The sequence below is a fragment of the Amblyraja radiata genome, chromosome 24 (assembly GCF_010909765.2).
Source record: "Amblyraja radiata isolate CabotCenter1 chromosome 24, sAmbRad1.1.pri, whole genome shotgun sequence".
Taxonomy (NCBI): domain Eukaryota; kingdom Metazoa; phylum Chordata; class Chondrichthyes; order Rajiformes; family Rajidae; genus Amblyraja; species Amblyraja radiata.
Window position 1 is genome coordinate 37,530,971 of NC_045979.1, and position 9,887 is coordinate 37,540,857.

Below are 9,887 nucleotides of genomic sequence, written 5' to 3' on the forward strand. Positions count from 1 at the left end.
AACATGACTGATCTCTGAGCTAGTTCCAGATACTTTTATTCACTTCTCTATATTCCTTACTGTCTGTTGGTTAATAAAAATATTGTCGACCTCAGATTTAAAGTGAACCCACTGTCAATTGTAATTTCCAATGCTCTTACATGGTGCCTTACCGGAAAGACTGGGTCAGATTTTTAGACAGGATTTCCCACAAGCATAAATAGGAGACAAACAATGGCTCCCCATATTATCTTAATGATTGGGGTAACATATCTTGAGCTAGAGGGTGGTGAATCCATGGAATTCATTGCCACAGATGGCTGTAGAGGCAGTCATTGGGTATTTTTAAGGCAGAGATTGACAGATTGTTGATTAGTACGGGTGTCAGGAGTTATGGGGAGCAGGCAGGAGAATGGGTTGAGAGGGAAAGATAGATCAGCCATGATTGAATAGCGGAGTAGACTCAATGGGCCGAATGGCCTAATTCTGTTCCTATAACTTATTAACTTAAAAAATAAGTTCTCAAGGATTAAATAAGCCTTTAGAATTGTGAATGGACCTATCTGTGTTCTCTATCTCCCCCCCCCAGCCTACCTCCATAGACACAGAATTGCCCTCTGCCATCATTATGTCCCATGTTCCCCTTAAGAACAAACATCTTTTCTCTGCAAGTTCATAAAACAACCTACAGAGTTATAAGTAAGAACTTCAGTTCATCATCATAATCCATAGATTTAGGGAGACCAACACACAACTTAGTTACAAACAATACAGATCTGTTTTAGTGAGTTGGTTGAAATATGTGTTGGTGAGAACACTCCAAGCACAGGCAGTTGTCAATTAACACACAACTTTCTAACTACAAAAGATAAATTGACAAAGTTGCTTTTGTTTAATAAGACATTATACTGACACATTTACAGAGTATGTTGCGGACAGCATTATAAAAGATGGTCCAATTATCACTATTTTCACCCATTGTTGGTTCCGATGATGCTGCAGTGAATGATATTCCATGACCATTCCGTCTTTGATGTTATCAGTTGTAGTACAAGCTGAAATATGCCACTCTGTTCCTGTGCTTACGAAATTCCTTGTCACTAGCAAGCTAAAAATAAAACATTTAGTCAAAAGTTTCCATCCTTGCTATCAAATCAATTTTAATATGATCTACAAAATTCTTAATGCCTTTACATTTAAGTCGAGAAGTGTCAAGAGCCTATTCTGAAATTAGGCCCAAACTTCTGGATACCGCAAGGGGAATTGTCCCCGCAACTTTCCCCCGGCCAGACTCCCCACACGCTGTGAAAGGAACTCTCTACCCCCCCAGCGGCGCTGTCCTTTTAAACCCGCTTCCCATCAGCTGCTAGCAATGAGGGATATACTTGGCTATCCCTCAGTGAAGCAACATTGTTCTTGATGTCGCTGTACTGAGGGACAGCCAAGTCTATCTTTCTTGGCTAACAACCTAACCTTCGGCCCCCAAGATGCAGGTACATTTTCGTGCCTTATTTTTGGGTAAAAAAATAACGTCTTCATTGCCGGAAATATGGTATTTAAAAACATATAGCTCTACTTACCATATTATTTGTACACAAACTCCATTCTTCTCTCTATGTCTCCTAAGATACTCTTAAGATAATGACAATCCATGTTTGAAAAAAACCCCAAGAAACTAGCGCTGCGCATGCGCAGTCCGCGCTACAAAGGCGGAATTTCAGCTGCCTTCAGCTCCCCTTGTCATTGAAGGCTTGAAGCAGCGTCAACAGCACGTCAGCTGCACAGACCTTTGCGTGTTACATGTACTGCAGATGAAAGGCACGGAGAATTATGCCTACCTAAGAGATCGATCTCTTCGGTAGGCATAATTCTCCTGTGCCATTATTATTTATATTTAATAATTATCATCTTATAATTTTAGTCAGGGTGGGCAGTGCCTACCTTGCCTATCCTGACGGCACGTGCCTGGTGTAGTCTCACTAGCCCCTCACGAGGCTGGATGAAAGCAAGCTTCCATATAATTATCCATTTCCTTTGAAATAAAGGCCATCGGTCCATTAGCCTTCTATGGCTAATCACTTGCAGGACCTGCATGCCAACTGTGTTTGCTGTCTTGAACCCTGAAATCTCTATCAGAACATTATGAGGTCTAATTCCATTTAAGTAATTTGTTTTAACATTCTCTCTATGAAAGTGGATAGAGTCATGGAGTTATACAGCATGGAAACAGCCCCTTCGGCCCAGGTTGCCAACACCGGCCAACATGTCCCAGCTACACTAGTCCCACCTGCCTGCATTTGGTACATATCCCTCCAAACCGGTCCTATCCATGTACCTGTCTAACTGTTTCGTAAACGTTGGGATAGTCCCAGCCTCAACTACCTTCTCTGACAGCTTGTTCCATACACCCACCACCTTTTGTGTAAAAAAGTTACCCCTCAGATTCCTATTAAATCTTTTCCCCTTCACCTTAAAACTATATCCTCTGGTCTTCGATTCACCTACTCTGGGCAAGAGACGCTGTATCTACCCGATCTATTCCTCTCATGATTTTATACACCTCTATAAGATCACCCCTCATCCTCCTGCGCTCCAATGAATAGAGGCCCCGCCTACTCAACCTCTCCCTTTAGCTCAGACCCAGCTTGTCCTGGCAATATCCTCATAAATCTACTCTGTACCCTTTTCTGCTTGACAACATCTTTCCTATAACATGATACCTAGAACTGAACACAATATTCTAAATGCGCTCTCACCAACGTCTTTTACAACTGCAACATGACTTCCCAACTTCTATACTCAATCTCAGACCTACATCAAACAGTATATATCAGTTTTATGCCTACTTAAACTATCTGTATCTCTTTGCAAGCTTGTTGAATCATCACAACTTTGTAACCCATTTATCCCTGTATCATCAGCAAATTTGCCAACCAAAAACTCAGCTCCTTTAGCCAAGTCACCCATTCATCAACTAAAGGAAAGCTCTGAATATTATCACAATTTCTTTGTCAAAATCAGTTGAAGGGTCCTGACCCAAAATATCTCTTATCCATGTTCTCAAGAGATGCTGCCAGACCCACTGAGTTACTCTAACACTTTGCGTCCACCATTTTAAGGGTTGAAGCCTTTTCTACTTCCACGCAAGATATAAGCAACCTATTATAATATTTTGAACTAGCAGTGTTTGGAGCGGATGACAAATTCAGCTCCAAGAACATTCCAACTTCAGTAGGCATACCTCGATCCGCAACGTACGCTTTTTTGGAGCAGGGACTAAACTCCAGTCTGGAGAATCAAACTTCATTGGCCAAGTAACATGCCTGTTTCTTGGTGTGAGGGGGTCATACGTGCCAGGACTACAAATAAGGGGAAACAAATCATTTTCAGGTTAATTTTGTTGGCTAAGTACAACATCAATTAAAAACAAGTGTAATATATATATTTTTTATAGGAAAGGATCTAATAAGTTTTGACGGTTCTGGGTCCGTACTCGCTGGCGTTTAGAAGGATGAGGGAGAACCTCATTGAAACTTACCGAATAGTGAAAGGCCTGAACAGAGTGGATGTGGAGTGGATGTTTCCACTAGTGGGAGAGTCTAGGACCAGAGGCCCTAGACTCAGAATAAAAGGACGCTTTAGAAAGGAGATGAGGAGGAATTTCTTTAGTCAGGGGTGGAATTTGTGCAATTCATTGCCATAGACGGCTGTGGAGGCCGTCATACCATGATGTGAAAGTATCGCAAGGGTTAAGTTGAGCAGGAGCAACTGGGACCTGGAAGTGAATCTCTGAAGTAGTAACATGGAATTGCAGATGCTGGTTTACCAAAGAATGACATATTCTGGAGTAACTCAGCAGGTCAGGCAGCATCCCTGGAGAAATGGATAGGTGGCGATTCTTCAGACTGTTTGCAGGGAGGGAGCAGGAAAGAAAACCGCAAGAGTGAAGGGGCCGGAAAATCACGGCTGGCAACGGATGACCTCAGACAAGGGTAGACAAAAATGCTGGAGAAACTCAGCGGGTGAGGCAGCATCGATGGAGCGAAGGAAATAGGCGACGTTTTGGGTCGAGACCCTTCTTCAGACTGATTCTCAGACAAGGGGGTTCCCTGATAGGCAGATTGTTGGACAAAGGCAAGAAGCAGGTGTGAGCCCAAAAGTGAATCTGGGCCAAAACTCATGGATGAAGAAAGCAAGAACAGAGATTACTGGAGGCACGGTGAATTTTTAGATCGCTTTACCTACCCAGGAACGTGAAGTTTACTCGACGGGAACGGTTTACTCCTTTGAGAAGAGGAACCAAAGGGTGCACTTGATGGTTTGAAACTCTGATCTCTTCCAAACCGTTTAGGATACACTGCGGGGCCGGGAGATCTAGTCTTCTACAAAGAACACATTAACACACTAAGGATAGTTTGCAAAACATCAGGACAGCGAATGAGTAAAATTTGACGCCAACTTTAAACCTGTAACTAATATAGGGTCTTGACCCGAAACGTCGCCTGTCCTTTCCCTCCACAGATGTTATCTGAACCGCTGAGTTCCTCCAGCACAAGCTCAAGGTTCCACCATCTGCAATTCCTTGCGTGTCCACTGATGTAGTTTTGTCAGCCACTGGTATTGGAGGCAGGACAAAAATAGATCTGTGTGGTTGGATCATACGTCAGCCATGATCTGCAGAGTTAATGGAACTGACAAGGATCCCCCTTTTTCTGAGTCCTTCAGTCGACCAAGCTGACCATTAATCATCCGTTCTATGTTATCCCGCTTTCTCATCCACTCCCTACACTAGGGGCAATTTGCAGAGGGCCAATTAACTTACAAACCCGCACATATTTGAGACATGGGAGGAAACCCACGCAGCCACAGGGAGAACGTTCTGCAAGGCAATGGCTCTACCCACTGCGCCACTGTACAGATATCGTTACACAGGTGAACCAGGATAGATGGACGCTCTTCAGTCACCCATGATGATCAAACATCATCATTTACCTACGCTTCCAATATTTGGTTTGCTCAGTGGGAACAGAATTCCTGGAGCAGATACAGCATCGCGTTCAGTACACATCTCATACTCATAGACTACAGCTCTGCCTTTAATACCATTATACCATCCAAGCTTATCATCAAACTCGTGGGACTTGGTGTCAGCACTCTGCAACTGTGGTCTGCAACAAACCACAATCAATGAGGATAGGGGACAAATCAACCTCCATGATAATCCTCAACACTCCGTGAGGATGAATTCTCAGCCCCCTTCTTTACTCCTTGTACACCCACGAAGGTGCAGTCATGTACAAATCTAATTTGCAGACAACACCACCAATATGGGCCGGATATCAATTAATGATGAGCCAGAGCACAGGAAGATGATCGAGAACCTTGCGTCCTGGTGTCGAGACAACAACCTTTCTCTCAGTCAGCAAGACAAAGGAGACAGTGATAGACTTCAGGAAGTGAAGCGGTTCACATACCTCAGTTTGCATTGATGGTGCCAAAGTAGAGATGGTTGAAAACAAATTCCTGGGAGTCAATCTCACCAACAACTTCTCCTGGACCACCCATATTGAAGCAATGACCAAGAAATCACACCAACACCTCTATTTCCTTAGAATGTTCAGGAAGTTGGGCATGTCCCCTACAACTCTCACCAACTTCTACAGATGCGCCATAGAAAGCATTTTATCAGGATGCATCACAGTTTAGTTTGGGAACAGCTCCATCCAAGACCGCAAGAAATTGCAGCGAATTGTGGGAGCAGCCCAGACCTTCACACAAACCAACCTCCCTTCCATCGACCCGATCTACACCTCACGCTGCCTCGGCAAGGCCAGCAGCATCATCAAGGACCAGTCGCATCCTGGCCATTCCCTCTTCTCCCCTCTCCCATCAGGCAAAAGGTATAGAAGTGAGAAAACGCACACCTCCAGATTCAGGGACAGTTTCTTCCCAGCTGTTATCAGGCAACTGAATCATCCTACCACAACTAGAGAGCAGTGCTGAATTACTATCTACCTCGGACTATCCTTGATCGTACTTTGCTGGCTTTACCTTGCACTAAACCTTATTCCCTTATCATGTATCATCTATACACTAATGCCTCGATTGTAATCATGTATTATCTTTCTGCAGACTGGTTAGCACGCAACAAAAGCCTCGGTACACGTGACAATAAACTAAACTGAACTGAAACTGAAACTGACAACTTCCACAAACCAACTGCCCACAATAACAGCAGCCCCGATTCTGTTTACAAAAGGTGGCACAGCTGGTAGAGCTACTGCCTCACAGCTCCAGAGACCCAAGTTCGATGCTGACCTCGGGTGCTGTCTTTGTGGAGTTTGCACGTTTTCCTGGTGACAGTATGGGTTTCCTCCGGGTGCTCCAGTTTCATTGTCACGTATACCTAGGTAGAGTGATATTTCCTCTTTGCATACAGGTCAATATAAAACCTTACTATTCATGGACACAATCATACTAAGTCCAAGAGTTGAAGATTAGTACATTACACACGCCCACATCTCAAAGATGTGCAGGTTTGTAGGTTAATTGGCCCTCAGTAAATTGCCCCTAATGTGTAGGGAGTGGATGAGAAAGTGGGATAACATAGAACGAGTGTGAACAGGTCGGTGTGGACTCAGTAGGCTGACGGGCCTGTTTCCATGCTGTATCTCTGAACTGAACTATTGTCTGCTTAATTGCTAAACATTTACTGTTCCACTGAAAACACTCCACAGAAACTTTATACACAATGTTTATCACTAAACATAAGTAATTGTTTCAAGCCAATTCATTGTCTACCTGAGACGAGAATCGAACCGATGTTCTTGCTCCCAGAGTGTATCCCATTTTACTCTCTGGTTTCTTCCCAAGGTTAGCCGACAGACTGTTTTTCTATAAAATAAAAAGTGGAAATATGGAAAAATTGGAAACATAATGAACAGCAGACCAATCCCAATACAATCTAATGAAAGGCACAAAGTGGTGCCAGGACTAGAGGGTGTGAGCTATGGTAAGAGGTTGAGTAGGCTGGGACTCATTCCTTGGAGCGCAGGTGGATGAGGGGTGATATTACAGAGGTGTATAAAATCATGAGAGGAATAGATTGTGTAGATGCACAGAGTCTCTTGCCCAGAGTGAGGGGAATCGAGGACCAGAGGACATAGATTCAAGATGAAGGGAAAATGATTAAATAGGAATCCGAGGGGTAACTTTTTCACACAAAGGGTGGTGGGTGTATGGAACAAGCTGTCAGAGAAGGTAGTTGAGGCAGGGACCATCCCAACGTTTAAGAAACAGTTAGACAGGTACATGGATAGGACAGGTTTGTAGGGATATTGGCCAAGCACAGGCAGGTGGGACTAATGTAGATGGGACAATGTGGGCTGGTGTGGGCAAGTTGGGCCAAAGGGCCTGTTTCCACACTATCTCACTCTATGACTATAATTGCTGAAGTAACACAGGGTCAGGCAGCCAAAAAAGGATGGGTGACATTTTGGGTTGAGATCCTTCTTCAGACTGAAAGTAGGGGGGTGGAGGGGGTTGGGGTGAAGAGCTGGAGGCTATGCAAGGACCACAGGCAGGGAGGTGCCCAGCTAGGCCAATTGTTGGCCAGGGAAGATGTGATCTCAAGAGGAATACAATGTGGAGAACTGTGGAACTGTTTAAATCACTAACGTGGAGGAAGGGTGAGGGGAGAGGAGTGTTAGTAGAAGTTACTTAAAATTAAATAATTCAATGTTCATACCGTTGGATTGTGAGCTGCCCAAGTGAAATACGAGGTGCTATTCCTCCAATTTGCCTGTAGCTTCTCTCTGGCAATGGAGGAGGCCCAGGACAGAAAGGTCCGTGTGGGAATGGGTGTTGAAATGTTTGGCAACCGGGAGATGCTGTTAGCATCAGTGGACCGAGCACAAGAGTCTAACGAAACGGTCGTCTAGACGATGTTTGGTCTCCAGAGATTTAATAGTAAACTGAGGGGTAACTTTTTCACAGAGGAGGTAGTTGTGGCAAGGACTATTGCAACCTTTAAGAAAAAAATAGACAGGTAAACCGATGGGCCAGGTTTAGAGGGTCATGGGCCAAATGCAGGCAGGTGGGACTAGTGAGGATGGGACATTGTCAGTGTGGGCCACTCTCTATGACTCTATGCTGTCAGACCCACTGAATTACTCCAGCATTTTGTGTCTATCTTTGGTGTAAACCAGCATTTGCAGTTCTTTATTTCTACAAACCTAATGAAGGCTAGGACAATGGATCCTGACTATGGTTGCTGTCTGTACGGAGTTTGTACGTTCTCCCTGTGACTGCCTGGGTTTCCTCCGATACTCCAAAGACCTGCAGGCTTGTAGGTTAATTGGCTTCTGTAAAATGTCCCTAGTGGGTAGGGAGTGGATAGATATTCTGTTGTGCTGCAGCAAGTAAGAATTGCATTGTCCTATCTGGGACATATGACAATAAAACACTCTTGACTTGGCTTGATGGGAAAGTGGGATAATATAGAACTAGTGTGAACGGGTGATCGCTGGTCGTTGCGGACTCAGTTCAGTTCAGCTCAGTTTAGTTTATTGTCACGTGTACCGAGGTACAGTGAAAAGCTTTTGTTGTGTGCTATCCAGTCAGCGGAAAGACAAGACATGATTACAATCGACCCATTTACAGTGTATAGAAGATACATGATGAGGGAATAATGTTTAGTGCAAGGTAAAGGCAGCAAAGTCCGATCAATGATAGTCCGAGGGTCTCCAATGAGGTTCAGGACCGCTCTCTGGTTATGGTAGGATGGTTCAGTTGCCTAATAACAGCCGGGAAGAAACTGTCCCTGGATCTGGAGGTGTGCGTTTTCACACTTCTGTATCTTTCGCCTGATGGGAGAGGGGGCCTATAAATTGAGTCAATGGAAGGGAGGTTGGATTGTGTGATGGTCTGGGCTGCGTCCACAATATGCTGCAATTTCTTGCGGCCTTGGATGGAGCCGTTCCCAAACCAAACATCCTGGTGCATATGGTGGGCTGAAGGGCCTGTTTCTATGCCGTGAGTGTCTTTAAAGTCACTGTTGAGTATAATTAATAATCACTTTAACCGTACAGAAAAGGTGTCGTAGCGACCAGGTCCGCAATTGGGGATTCCTCTGATGGGCGGGAACTCGTTCCCCAGTCTGTCGTTCGCCCAGTGGAGTGGAAACAGCTTTCGTTCGGGTATGTCCAGGGGCAGCGCATTCCGTGAAGCTGGTGGAACAGGGAAAACATCACAGCAGTTCAATGTAGCGCAGCGGAGCTCACTCACCCGCTCAGCGCTCCCTCACACCCTCAACCCGCCCTCCCTCCCTCTTCCCGCTCCCTCACCCCCTTCCCCTCCCCACTCACCGCTCCATGCCGCCGACATCGCCCTGTTACAACCTGTTGCCCTGGAGACGAGTTGTTACAACCTGTTGCCCTGGAGACGAGTTACAGCCTGTTGCCAGGGAGACTAGTTGTTACAACCTGTTGCCCTGGAGACGAGTTGTTACAACCTGTTGCCAGGGAGACGAGGTGTTACAGCCCCCCCTCTCCTCCCCGCGGGGTCCCGGGTCACCGGTAACCGGGAGTCTCCAGGGTCTACAGCAGCCGGAGCTCAGGGAGGAAGCCCACGCGGTCCCGGGCAGCGTTGCAGGAGGGAGTTTCACCTTGTGGGGAGGAGCGGGAACAGACACTCTCATTGTCGGATCGTCACCGAGTAATCCCCGGCCAGTACCTGAGTAGAAACTTGACCCAAAGGACACGAGATGTGGAACCTGTTCTCCTGCAGTGAACAGTGGGGCCCAACCCGAAATGTCGCCTCTCCATGTTCTCCACAGATGCTGCCTGATCCGCTGAGTTACTCCAGCACTCTGTGTCCTTTCTAATAAACCCAGCATCTGCAGTTCCTTG

At 45.5% G+C, this 9,887-nt stretch overlaps 1 protein-coding gene across 1 annotated transcript; it reads right to left on the bottom strand.

Annotated features, from left to right (window-relative positions):
* Positions 1-848: 848 nt before the first annotated feature.
* Positions 849-9,439, bottom strand: pifo (primary cilia formation). The gene is made up of 6 exons (XM_033042965.1): positions 9,345-9,439; positions 9,067-9,206; positions 6,781-6,873; positions 4,225-4,361; positions 3,221-3,338; positions 849-1,087 (listed from the first exon to the last, which is right to left on the bottom strand). The coding sequence occupies exons 1-6, from the start codon at positions 9,361-9,363 to the stop codon at positions 1,019-1,021; spliced, it is 576 nt and encodes a 191-aa protein (XP_032898856.1). The 5' UTR covers positions 9,364-9,439; the 3' UTR covers positions 849-1,018.
* Positions 9,440-9,887: the final 448 nt, after the last annotated feature.

Coding starts and splice junctions, on each gene's coding strand:
- pifo (XM_033042965.1), bottom strand. Junction 3,339..4,224: donor AGTAAACTTCACGTTCCTGG/GTAGGTAAAGCG, acceptor CCTTATTTGTAG/TCCTGGCACGTATGACCCCC. Junction 1,088..3,220: donor AGCGTACGTTGCGGATCGAG/GTATGCCTACTG, acceptor TTTTATTTTTAG/CTTGCTAGTGACAAGGAATT.